Genomic DNA, 12,277 nt, shown 5'->3' on the forward strand with positions numbered 1-12,277 from the left:
ATTCCCTCTGTCTAGCACGCCCTTCCCGGCAGTAGATGGCTTCCTCCAAATTATTTGAGGTCCTGATCAAATGTCACCTCTTTCCGAAGGACCTGCTATAATCTAAAGCATCCCGTTACTCTCACCCTTTCCATCCTGTCACTCTATTTTGTTTATCTCACTTTTCACTCCCTGAAATTATACTATGTTGTTGCCCACCAAAATTCACCAAAGCAGGGGCTTTTGCCTGTTTCACCATATACTCCCCGTGTCTAAAACAGTACTTGGCCCAAAGTAAGACGTTTCATACGATGCAGAGTGAGTGGAGGAAGGAATGAGTGAATGGCTTCCTGCTCCTCTGTTCTCACAGTTGCGTTTGTGTATTTGTACGCAGAAAGCAAATCGGATGGCATGTGTTATTCTGTGTGGAAGTCACCAGCATTTGCAAATAGCTCGAAAGACGCCCAAGTCGCTCCACACGTGAAGCGCTGTGGTCTTGTGTTGCTAACGCCAGGGGGTCGGTGGGGCGTCCGCGGATGCCCGTGCTCTGAGGGGGCGTGTCCCACAGCTCTGCGCGGTATGTGCGTTCCTGGCCCCAGCTGTGCATCCGGCCCCAGGTGTCTTCCTGTCTCTCAGCATGGTATGATGTCTTGGCTGCTCTGGTGAGGCGTCTGTCTGTCACGGAGACTATTTATCCCCACTTCTCTTCCCTCTCGTCTCTCCACCTGTGCCTCTAGATGCATGTGTGGGGGGGGGACTCTCCATCAGCTCCCTTGCCCCCTCACACACACAGCCCTGCCCCAGTCTAGGACCCCTCCCTTTCTCAGTGGGCCCTGTTGCTGGGCTCTGAGTTGCCATAGTGACGGTTGCCAAGTCCCTGAGGCTGATAGCCAGCGATGGGGCTGTCGGCTCCATCCACGCGGGAGGCTGAGGGGGGCTTCCCATTGTGTAGAGAAGGGGATGTTGCCAAGACAACCAACCCCCACTAAGGGGCAGGGACCAGCCCTTCCACCCCCCTCAAGCCTCCCCACCTCGGGCAGCTCCAGTGCAGGCTCAGAAGGCAGAAGTAAATTCCAGACAGCTCAGCACCTGGCCTCCCAGTTTCCAGCTCCCCTCCTGCAGCGCCTGCACCTCTCTGGACCCTGGCATCTTGCTCAGACAGGGAGAGACAGGGACCCACTGGACAGAGGGGAAGAGGGGCCCCTTGACCTCCAGGCAGATGGGAGACAGCAGGAGAGGACCTAAAGTCAGGGGAAGGGCGGGGAGGGCAGAGGTTGTGACCCCTACTGACTCGCTCCAGTGATGCCCCTGACGGCTGCTTTTGTGGCTGGAGAATGGGGTTGAGTTTAGGGGGCTGGGCACCTGGGCTTTCTAAGGGAAAAGAGCCTGGGTTATGGGTATATAGGAAGCCAGGACACAAGCAGCCTGAGTCCTGGGACAGGGAGTCCTCCCTACTTTTCTTCTGATCAGCCATATCCCTTCTCCCCACTTGAGTCCCCAGCAGCAAAACTTGAGTCAGAGATGCCTTGGTAGGGGTGGTAGGCAACAGACGTCGACACGTGAACATGTTTTTATCACTTTGTTCCTAATTACCACTTGTCTTGTTTCCGACGCTTTGGTTTAGCAATAGACACCCAGTCTCACCCCACGAGTGAATATGCAAGTATATACACACGTCTATATTTGAAGGTACGGGCAACCCCCACTCCTGCCTGGATGCTCCTCCCTCCCTAGTGGTGGCCTTCCGTAGCCCTCTCACCCAGCCCACTCTCCCCTCCCCATCCCATCCACTGCCCACCTCACCACTCCAACCGGCCCACACTCTCCCCATGCCCCTAGATTTCATGCAATCCAACCCTGGTTCAGAGCCACTCTAACCTCCAGTGCTCTGTCCCAATTCATGCCAGTCACTCTCCAGCCTTCTGGTCAACTTTTGAAGTTTTTTATTCTTTTTTTTTTTTTTTTTTTTGGTTTTTGTTGTTCAAATTTCCCTTTTACAGTCAAAATACTGAGGTGACAGCAAACTCTGTCACCTCCCCCATGGCAATATCAACTTCCTGTCCCCTGGAAGGAGCGATTAGAAAAATCAGGAAGGAGCTGGGAACTACCACACCAGAGAGATGACGTGACCTCTGGTGGACAAAGCAACCCTCTTGGCTGGTGACTGAGGTGGCCAACCTGGTGCCCAAGGGCAGCTTTGATCTCATAATACTGAACTAAGAGGAAACTGAGGCAACACCCAATTGTGTACTAGAGGGCAGGAAGAGGTATCAGCTGGTCACTATGGAAACAGTAGCTGTTGCTAAGTACCACAGTCAGCTAGACCAGTCAGTAGGCCACCATTTTGGTCACTAAGAAGGGAGCTGTGTTGAGTTTGAAGGGAGCAGGGATGGAGGATGAGATGAACAAGACAGCCATCTGGGACAGTCACTGAGGGAGAACACACGGGTTTTTGGGGTAGTCCTGTTGATTAGCACAGATTATACTGGGATATGAAAAGGAAAGAACAAGACAAACTGGGCCTGCCACAGCAGATGGCAGTCATCTTAGCTGTCCTAAAACCAGCACGGAGCACAAGGGAAGGGAGATCCTGGGAAGTGCCACCAAGTACTAGGAAAGTCCTCCTCAGTCCACCTCTGTCCTCTTAATAAGCTCCAGCGTCCTCCTGAAACAGGAAGTCCTTCCTATCCCCCTTCTCCACAGAGTAAGAACCAACCACCTCCCACTCCCCAAACCCCCCGACTAAGCCACTTGGAGTTCCAGCCAGATCACTTCCTGTTTCAGAAGTGCTACTTCCTGTCCTGGATGAAGGCACTTCCAGTTCCTGCTGCATGCTTCTGCCACTTCCCAGGCCATTTCTGTCCAGGCCTGGTCACTTCTTGTCTGGAGCAAGTCACTTCCTGTCCCAAGCAGCCCATCCAGCATCAGACCATGTCCATACATGTCCCGACTGACCGGTGCATGTCTTGCTCTTGGCCACTGGACAAAACGGAACACTTCTTCTCATGGCAGCTGTCGTGACCCAACCACCCCAAATGGCTGGAGTAAGTATGTAGAGGCCTGGGGCAGGGCAGAGAAGGAGGCCCTGCTGCCCACGCCCTGAGCTGGGGTGCCTTCCCCGTAAAGCCCCCAGGTCGGGCGGACCAAGAAGAGTGGTTGGTATGAGAGGTCGGGGGGTGGGGGCCAAGAGCTAAGGGGAGAAGTGTTGTGAGGCCCCCGCCCAGGAGATGAGAGAGGCACAGGATAAGAAGCCGAGAGGGGAAAGGGAGGAGGATCTTAGGGAGAGGAACAGACCTAGAGACGGAAGAGAGAGAAAGAATAAGACATAGAGAGAAGAGAAAAACAGTGAGAGGCAGAAAGGGAGAGGTACCAACCAAAAGACAGACTGCTCCTGCCCCTAGCTCCGGGTTGGCGAGGGGGACGCGGTTACCTGGGTCATGGTTACAGAGGAGGCTGGGCCTGTGCCCCTTCCCCAAGGGAACAGGACACAGAGACAGAGGGGCGCCCATGGCCAAACGGGAGGGCAGGGAGTACAATGGAGTCTTAGGGAACCCTAAAAGTGGAGAAGAGGGCAACAGCCAGGAGGAGCGAAGGGGGCCGAGGGGGTGCTAGAGGTGCCCTCACACCATGAATTAAACCACAGCAGCACCCCAAGGGCTGGATTTGGGAGAGCAGGTAAGAGGAGCCCTCACACCTTATAGTAGATGTTTGGAGGGCTCTGGGGGGGCCCGTCCTGCACGATGTACACAGGGTGCCCATAGTCACCACTCACCTTCTCATAGTGGGGACAGAAAGGGGGATCTGCAGCCCCACCGCCCCGCAGAGCTATCCCTAGCTCCCCAGGCTCAGTCTCCCGTGGCCCCATCCCACCTCCGCCCCCCAGGCCCAGAGACCCTCCCCTCCCGAAGGAGCCAGGACCAGGGTGGCGACTCTCCGAAGGCTTGGCCCGCCGTCTCCGCCAACACATGGTACCCCCAGCCCCTGCCACGCCCAGCAAGAGCAGCGCCAGCCCCCCCGCTGCCCCGGCCACTGCGGGCATGCTGGGAGGGGGCAGGGGGCCTTCAGCACCCCGGGAGGTTGCATTGCTGGTGGGGTCACCTGGCAGGGAAGGGGTGAAGGAGGAAAGAGGGGGAGGGGCTGAAGGAGCCACCTGGGCATCTGGACACCCAGCCCTGAGGGTCCCATGGGCTTCCCCAGCAGTGCCCAGGCCTCTTGGAGACCCCCTCCCTCCCCGCCAGCCCGGCTCAGAATCCAGGTGTCCAGCCCTTCAGCTCCCTGCCACGTAGTCCTCCCCACTTCTCTGACAGCGCTGATTGAAGCACTGACTTGGCTAATTAGTTCTAATTGAGTCTTTTCCTCATTTGGCTTCCATTCCCCTCCCACCCTCCCATCCTCTCTTCTCCTCTTTCCTGTATCACCGCCCCCAAATCTGAAGAGGGAGGGAGAGGGTGAAGGCAGGGCAGCTGGGGTCTGAGAGCAGAAGAGGCTGGGGGAGGCAGGGGGCTGGCCCCTGGGTCCTACCTGGCATGTTCTCCTTCCCAGGCTCCAGGCTGTGGGCAGCCCCCTGGTCTCTCTCTGCAGGCATTTCAGACACAGGTTTTCGGGGGGCAGCCCCTCCTCGGGGACCTGGAAATGGGGAAGATCCAAGAGAGAGGGCCTGAGACCACTGCCCCCAAGATGCCACTACTGCTCCCATCTCCCTCAGTCCGAGGAAGCGGCCCCCCAGCCCCACTCACTTTGTCCCACTCGGAGAAGCACCTTCATGCCTCTGGTTAGGCACACGCCTCCCTGTAAGCTCTCCAGGCCTTCCCGGGTCCCATCTGAAGTAGCTGGGAGAGAAAAGCCAGAGGGAAGAGTTGTTGGCACTCCTCAGGCTAGCCCCGTGCCCAGGGACCAGCACCTGTAAGCTCTCCAGGCCTTCCCGGGTCCCATCTGAAGTAGCTGGGAGAGAAAAGCCAGAGGGAAGAGTTGGCACTCCTCAGGCTAGCCCTGTGCCCAGGTACCAGCACCACCCAGGCACGTAGGTGGTCTCCCTCAGTTCCAGTGGCCCCCTCCCTCATCTGCCCTGGATCCCAGAAGCAGCTCCCCACGGGCCCCTGCCCTCTGCCCAGCAGTACCAATGATGTAGTAATCGTGGTGAGAGCGGAACTCGTGGCCCCAGAGGTTAGGGCTGTACTCCTGGAACTTGATGGTGAAGCGGAGATCCAGGTCTGGCCGATCACAAGTGAGGAGGAGGTTTGGGGCAGGGGGTGCCTCACAGCGCCGGCCCTGGGCACCCCCTACCAGGTACAGCTTGTAGAACTCATAATTAGGAGAGGAGTGAGGGCCAGGGGGCCTGGCCCGGGGGCAGAGCAGGTCTAGTCGGTCCCCGATCTGAGGGTAGAGCACATAACCACCTTCTGCCTGGAACCTATGGGGAGGAAGGCAAGGTGGACAAGGAGGTGTCAGGGAGGTCTGGCCCCCAGTGCATTCCCTCCCTTGCCCCACAGCCCTCCAGGACTGTGATGCTCAGCTCAGGCCTGCCTGCTTTTGTCTGAGTGTCTGTTGTTACAGAGCGGAGCGGGCACCAAGGACTGGGGCACACGTTGGAAGCAGCGGGAAGCCAGGCTCAGAGGTCTCCTGCCCCTTGGTGTGCCCAAATGCACTCTTCAGCCCGCCCTCACCACATGCACACTGCCATCTCCCGCTCCATCACCGGCCCCGTTGCCATGGCAACAGGATGCCAGTTACCAAGGAGCTGGCCTCTCTGGAACCACACAGCCCACCCCTCCCAGGTGATTTCACTATTCCATGGCAGTCAACCATGGGGGCAGAGCCTCCCCTCCTCCAGACCACCACTAAATCTCAGGGATTTCGAGGCAAAGGTGGTGGGGCTGGGGAGGGGGTGTGGAAGGTGCTCCAGACCCATCCCCTGAGTTAGCCAAGTAATAAGACGGGATGCAAAAGCCCCTGGCTTGGCAATGGCCCTAAGTGGGGCTAACCGGGGTCTGGGGGCCAGCTACCCAGATCGCTCCGTGCTCGGGGCCCTCTCCCTCAGTCACAGACTTCCTAAAGAAAGTGCTCTATTGCTTTGGAATTGAGGGAGGTGACTTCTAACCCCACCCAACACAATCGCACATCTCCTGGGCCAGTGGGCCTGGGCACCCACTGGCCTAGCCAGCAGAGCCACGGCTTACCACGGACTGCAGCCCCCCAGCCCCTGCCCACCTCACACCACAGCTGAGACAGGGTCTCAGAACAAAGTCCCAGGGGACCGCTGCTTAATATCTCCCAAGATCCGGAAGGCCCCAGGACACCCTGCTCCCTTTTCTCGATCCTATCAGAATAAGCATAACTTACATCCTCAAGCAACACACCTGATACTCAAACTGCAGCCAGGAGTTGGCAAGTGGGAGACTGAGTGCAGAAGAGATATTGAGGATATACCCAGAGACGTGGCAGAGAGGAAGGGATGCCAGGACAGGGAAGTGTGAGGAGGGCTGGGAAGTAGAGACAGAGGAAGAACAGCGATCCTAGCTCTCCTTTAATACTCACACCGTGTGTTCAAACACCTCACCTCTGATCCTCAAAGCGGCTATAAGGATTGAGGGTACAAACTCAGAAAGGTTAAATGACATACCCAAGGCCACACAGCTGAAAGCAGCAGAGCCCGGATTAAGACCAAGAATATGATGAACTCCAACCCACCCCACATCCCCACCCATGGCCTCACACAGGCGCCCCAGCCCCCTGGAGCAAGTAGTTTTTGCAGACACAGAACTCTTGCTAACCCAGAATGGGATCTACCCGAAGGCAAAGAACCCTGATGACCTCCCAAAGGTTCTGTCCTACCCTGTGTGGCCTGAAGTTTTGCCTGACCCTTGGTCTCTTTTCAGAGCCAAGCAAGCATGCCAGGAACAGAGTGTCTGATGGAAGAATGTGCAGCCAGGATGTGGGGAGGGGGTAAAGGAGTCCTCAGGACTCCAGATGCTCTTAGGGGGAAGGACCCTTCAGGGGGCTCCAAGCTTCTTCCAGAAAGCAAGTCCCCAAGCCAGGAAGGCAGGAAGATGCGCTGGGTGGGAAACTGTTCAGCCAGGGCTGGCCGACCCTCTGACTGTGGACAAGAGTTGGGAGACAGACTCAAAGAGGCTTGGGGAAGTTGTCCCCAGAGCCCCAAGCCGAGCCCCTTCCTTTCCATCTCCAACGCCAAGGACCCCGTGGGGAGGGAGGCACCCCTGCCCTTCCCCTGGGCGCCTCAGCACCTACTCAGCAGCTCTCTCCTGAGAGCTGACATTAACCAGGCTCCCTCCAAGCCCAGCCCCCTGCACAAGCCTCCCACAGATCCAAATAACCACTCCACCGCCCTGCTCCCCACGAACTTTCTTATCCTGGTCCATTTGGGGTCTCCAAACTCCTGACACACCTAGACAACCACCCACATCCAGATCCGTGAGCCCCAGGAGTCTGGCTCCATCACCTCTCTGGTAACCCACCGGCTCACAACAGGGCGCCGACACCTTCCCTCCAGTCTCCTCCCAGCCCAGAGAATCCAGCCCCGGAATCCCCAAAGCTTCTGTACCCCCTGCCCAAAGGGTCTGGGGTCTCCCAAGCCCCAGGCCGCTCACCTCTTATTCGCTGAGTTCCAGTAGACAGGCTCCAGGCTGAGCCCAGACACCAGCCCCAAAAAAACAAGCAGCAGCAGGGCCCCGATTCGCACGCCCCCCGGCCCAGCATGGGGGGCCCCCATGACCCCGCCAAGGCCTGGGGGGCGGGGCACCAACTCCCCCAAAGTCGCTCGCCCCCTGGGGTGTCTGCCTCGGCTGCCTGGCTATTCAGCCCGGTCCACTCCTGGGGCTGATGCTCTCCCAGCTCCCACGCGGACCGCTTCCTGCTCTCCCAGCGCCCCGGCTCCGGAGCGCTCAGCCCCACAGAGCCCTGCCAGGGGCCGGCTGCAGGCGCCCTACGCCCCCCGGCCCACGCGCCAGCACCCCGGGATGTGTGAGCCGGCCTAGGTCGGGGACTGGGGGAGCCGGGGGCCGGGTGGGGGAGGCATGGGGAGCGAGGAAGGGGGCGCCGAGCCGGAGCCCCAGCCTCGCTGGGATTGAGGGCAGCGGGCTAAGGGAGGAAACCAGTCCCGAGCCCAGGAGGGGGGAGTTAAAGGAGAGGCGGGGAGGGGGAGAGGATGGTGGAGGGAAAAACTGGAGCTGGAGCTCGAGTCGGAGCGGGCGGCGGCATCCCGCGGCCCACGGACCCCACACCTCCCTCACCTCGCGCACCTCCCGCCCGCCGCGGCCGCCTCGCCCGCTGCCCCGCCTCACTCCCTGGCGCGGTCTCTCACGCCCCCTTTGTCTCTGCGAGTCTCCGTCTCTGGCTGAGTTTCTGCCCGTCTCCCCTCCTGCCCTCGGATCGCCCGAGCGGTTGGAATCTTCCTCTCTCAAATCCTGAAATCTCGCCCTCTCCACCCGGAGGAACCCACCCCGTGCGCTCCCGCAGCCGCCTCCTCCATCCCAAAACAACACTGCTGCTCCGGGGAGGTCTGGAGAGAATAATAATAACCTTGTAGGTTTGGCGCTTTACAAAGTGCGGCTGAGTTGGCCGTCAGGACTACCTGTGGGAGGGCAGAGCTAACGATCTCACTGTAGGGACGAGGAAACCGAGGCTCAGGAGGTCCCGGGACTTGCCCAAGGTCACACACGGAGTCTGGGACAGCGCAGAGCAGCACGCCCAGGCTGCTGAGCTCCCACTCCCGGGGCTCTCGCCACAGCTTCCTCGGCCCTTTCCGGCTCCCTGGGGTCTAGGTGAAAGGCAAGAGGGTCGGGGTAAACTTGGGCCCTCCTCAGATGGGTGTGGGAAGTGGGGCTGGAAGAGGAAGGGGAGTACCTACAACCCCACACCCGCACGCTGCAGGAAGGGCTGTTTCCAATTATCCTGGGGGAAGGGAGGAGCTGCCTTTTCGGGTGTAAGAACCCTGGCTTTCAGCACCTCTGGATGGGGTGACATTCCTCTCCTTCCCTCTCAACCCTCCGCAGGCTTCGTCCCTTCCCTTTGATCGCGAGGTTCAAAATCACATGCCCTACTGACAGTGTCTTCAAAGCCCCCTCTCAGTGTTTGGCAAGGTGAGTGGGGGAAGGGGGAAGGAGTCACTGCTTCAAGTGACACACTCACCTCCCACCCCCCAAAGGCAGCACAGACGTGGAGAAACAAGACCGGCTACAGCGGCCCAATGAGTAAGACCCTCGCCCCCGCCTGGCGCCTACTGGGAGTACTGATGTGACCTCTGCGCAGTTCAGCACCTCCACTCTTTTGGGTTCTGGTCCCTAGGTTGCCTGCCTCCTGGAGGCGTCCAGGGGCGGGGGGCGCCGAGTGCTCCTGCTCCCCTTCCTCCAGAGCTGAGTAATGGTCCCTCTGCTGCTGGATGATGGTAAATAAGACTGAGCGTGAGCGAGCGGGTGTCTTGTCTGTCACTGTCTGCACAGTCTCACACAGTCACACCCAACAGTCTGACACACCGCTCCTGCCACTCCTGCTCAGCCCGCTCACCCTGACCCCTGCTGCCCCCACCTAGGGAGTGAGATTTCAAACAGGTTCCCCCCTTCAGTTTACCAGGTTGCCTAGCAACCGACCAGTCAATGGCATGAAGCCCCACCCCCGCCCACTTGACTTCACAGCAAGCGCAGCCACCCCATTGGCTCCCGCCTAGCTCCACCCCTCAACCTCTGGTTTCAGGAACAATATGCCAGTCCCGCTGCTGCTGGACAAGAGAGCCCGCTGGACCCCTCCCCAACCACCCCCGTCCTTTGGCTCCCTGAACAGACACGAAGACTCTAGTATGGTATAAAAAAACCCTTTTTATATAAGCTCGCCCCCACCTCCCTCTGTCCCTCCTTGTCCATTCTGGCCCTGGTGATCACCAGAGATGCTGGGGTCTGGGCTACCCCCACACCACCAGAGCTGGAGCCGACATTCAGGGTGGACGTGCCGCATGGAGAGCAGGGGAAGGTCCTGCTCTTGCTCTCCTTCATCCCCGCTTTCTGTGGGCTCCGGAAACATCCGCTGACCAGAGGCAGTGGCCAGCAGAGGCAGACTAGGGTGCAGGCTGGAGGGAGAGACAGGCAGAGACTCAACACCCTGAGCGAGCGAGCTCACTCCCTAGGGAGCGCCCTTCCAACCCAAGCCCAGAGATCTGTGGACTGGAGCTGAGGACCTCATTCCATTGGTGCAGTCCTTCTGGGGCAGAAAATTCAGCACCAGCTCCGGCTTCCCCTCATCCCCGGTCCTGCTGGTGTCCCACACACGGACCACCCCACTAGTGCTCCCACTCACGAGGAACTGCCCAGTCCTGGGAGAGAGAAGAGAGACCTGCTGGCATAAAGGCATCACTCTGGAGGGCCGGAGCCCCTCACACCCAGGGCTGGGACCCTCCAGCTGGGCTCTGGCACCCCAAGGAGCATGAGAGCCCTAGGCAGTCACCACCAACTCACGGGTCCAGATCAAAGTAGATGCGCTGATTGGTGGTCACCTCTCGACTCAGGGACCACAGTGGGTGACCTGGCTGCCGGAGATCCCAGCACAGCAGCTCAGCATCCTGCAGACATAGAACTGGGGCCTGGAGTCGCCCTCCCAGAACACCCCTGCCTCCCTCAAGGTTTCTAGGCACTCTTTCAACGTGAGTTATTCCCCTCCCCAACTCTCAACGCATGGCAGGTGACATACCTTGCGGGCTCCTGAGAAGAAGCGGTTGCCATCGGGGTGAAAGCGGAGGTGGGTGATGCCCCCTTGGTGCCCCCCCAGCAAGGCAAGTGGGGAGCCATCATCCCAGGCGTACAGACCCAGGGAGCGGCTGTAGGAGCCACAGGCATAGAGGGGCTGGGCTGGGCTGAAGGCTATGCAGGAGATGATGCCACTCTGCCCCTGCTTTTTTGCTACAGAGGAAAGAAACAAAATGAGGGAGAAGGCAATGGTTCCTGGCTTAGCCAGGCTTTGCAGAGGTCCACCCCTGTCTCCTGTGCCGCACCAACATGGGGACTAACGTCTCCTCCATCCTGTCTGCACAGCAGGATGAAAACTCTGACAATCTCCAGATCCTTCTAGCTCCCCCAAGGACCCAAACGCCCAACTCCACTTCTTCCCTTTCAAATCCTGGGTTTTCTTTCAAAGGATGGTGAGCTGAAGGCCAATATGAAAATGGAATCAGCTTCATCTCCTATTTTCTAGAGACATGAAGATTTTGGAAACAAAACAGTACATAGCTAGCAGGGCGCGGGTTCAGCACCAGCTAGTTAACCTTGGGAGAGTCTACTCCCTGCAGAGTCTGTTAGGTGGGCACACCCTGCCTCCCAGGGCTGGAGGATGACGCGAAACCCCACAGGTGGCCCCCGGCCTACACAGGTCCCTATGCATGTGGCAGGGCCTTCCCTTCCCTCTGCCCTGGGAGGCACATGCTTACCAAATGTGGCTCGGACCTCACAGTCCCGCCCAGGCCGGGACGTGGAAAAGACACGCACAGTCCGATTGAAGCCACAGAAGAGCTGGGAGCCATCCGGGGAGAAGCAGAGTGAATGGGCTGCCGTCAGTTCATCCTGAGGGCAGGAAAGGGCTGACAACAGGCCTTGCGAAGCCCCAGCTGACCTCAAGGAAGGAGAGCTGGAGCAGGGTGGGTGCTGGGGCTGGGCACGGAGGTCCGTACCAGGTGGTTGTAGGCACGAAAGGAAGCCCGGAGCTCGCCAGTAAAGGCGTCCCAGATGTGAATGGGGTTTTCTCGGCTGCTGCTGGCCACGCTGAGGAGACACAGACACTGAGGTCCTGTTTCTGCCAAAGGAAGGGGAGGAAGCCAGCCGACCAGCCCTCTCAGCTCCCAACTGAAGGTACATCAAACCTTCCCCCTCCCAGGCCCCTGGCTGCCCTGATTCTCGGCAGAGGGGCCCCTAGAAACTGTGGGGGTTAGAGCAGGCAAAGGCCAACACTTACTAGGAGGTTTCTGGCTGTGCCGAAGACATCAGGGAGTACCAGCAGTAGTCATAGACCGTATCCCCTTCTACCATGCGAAGGACGGGGGCCTAGACAGACATGAGGGAAAGCCGGGGTCACTCGGAGGGGCAAGGAGTCCGAGACTCGTCCCTGGCAGGGGACACTCTCTGTTGGCACTTAACCAGGTAGAGGAAGCAGAGTGGGTACATGTGAAGAACAGGATCTTTCAATGCTCTCAATGTGCAAGGGTTAATCCAGACTTTCATGACACATTTAGGGCCTCCACGAGCCACACAGATTCATATTTTTTAAGTTTATTCTTTTTTTTTTTTTTTGGGTTTTTGCCATGGGG

General features: G+C 58.7%; 2 protein-coding genes and 1 long non-coding RNA gene across 4 annotated transcripts in view; 1 reads left to right on the plus strand and 2 right to left on the minus strand.

Annotated features, from left to right (window-relative positions):
* Positions 1 to 2,897: 2,897 nt before the first annotated feature.
* Positions 2,898 to 7,991, minus strand: EFNB3 (ephrin B3). Its single transcript, XM_006151780.3, has 5 exons — positions 7,584 to 7,991; positions 5,097 to 5,389; positions 4,716 to 4,808; positions 4,501 to 4,605; positions 2,898 to 4,077 (listed from the first exon to the last, which is right to left on the minus strand). Exons 1-5 carry the CDS (start codon positions 7,703 to 7,705, stop codon positions 3,668 to 3,670), a joined length of 1,023 nt encoding a protein of 340 aa, XP_006151842.1. The 5' UTR covers positions 7,706 to 7,991; the 3' UTR covers positions 2,898 to 3,667.
* A 255-nt stretch (positions 7,992 to 8,246) lies between these two features.
* Positions 8,247 to 9,750, plus strand: LOC102502250 (uncharacterized). The gene is made up of 3 exons (XR_003549920.1): positions 8,247 to 8,517; positions 8,988 to 9,074; positions 9,685 to 9,750. It is a non-coding gene; the product is annotated as an uncharacterized LOC102502250 (long non-coding RNA).
* A 36-nt stretch (positions 9,751 to 9,786) lies between these two features.
* WRAP53 (WD repeat containing antisense to TP53) overlaps positions 9,787 to 12,277 on the minus strand; it is a 26,607-nt gene continuing 24,116 nt past the window's right edge. For both annotated transcript variants that reach the window (XM_006151779.3, XM_006151778.3), the window contains 7 exons: positions 11,926 to 12,014; positions 11,645 to 11,735; positions 11,405 to 11,537; positions 10,672 to 10,880; positions 10,440 to 10,543; positions 10,163 to 10,297; positions 9,787 to 10,054 (listed from right to left, as the gene is read on the minus strand). In XM_006151779.3, the coding sequence (XP_006151841.1) occupies positions 9,808 to 10,054; positions 10,163 to 10,297; positions 10,440 to 10,543; positions 10,672 to 10,880; positions 11,405 to 11,537; positions 11,645 to 11,735; positions 11,926 to 12,014 (1,008 nt within the window). In that variant the 3' untranslated portion in view covers positions 9,787 to 9,807. The remainder of the gene's footprint in view (positions 10,055 to 10,162; positions 10,298 to 10,439; positions 10,544 to 10,671; positions 10,881 to 11,404; positions 11,538 to 11,644; positions 11,736 to 11,925; positions 12,015 to 12,277) is intronic.

This window comes from Tupaia chinensis, unplaced genomic scaffold (assembly GCF_000334495.1).
Source record: "Tupaia chinensis unplaced genomic scaffold, TupChi_1.0 Scaffold000330_1, whole genome shotgun sequence".
Classification (NCBI taxonomy): domain Eukaryota; kingdom Metazoa; phylum Chordata; class Mammalia; order Scandentia; family Tupaiidae; genus Tupaia; species Tupaia belangeri.

What these genes read in the sequence shown, in the direction of transcription:
- EFNB3 (XM_006151780.3), bottom strand. Translation starts at nt 7,705, where the DNA reads ATGGGGGCCCCCCATGCTGGGCCGGGGGGCGTGCGAATCGGGGCCCTG. An exon ending in TGGAACTCAGCGAATAAGAG is followed by an intron (nt 5,390 to 7,583) that starts GTGAGCGGCCTG and finishes TCCTCCCCATAG; the next exon opens with GTTCCAGGCAGAAGGTGGTT. An exon ending in TGGGAAGGAGAACATGCCAG is followed by an intron (nt 4,078 to 4,500) that starts GTAGGACCCAGG and finishes CTTCCCTGCCAG; the next exon opens with GTGACCCCACCAGCAATGCA.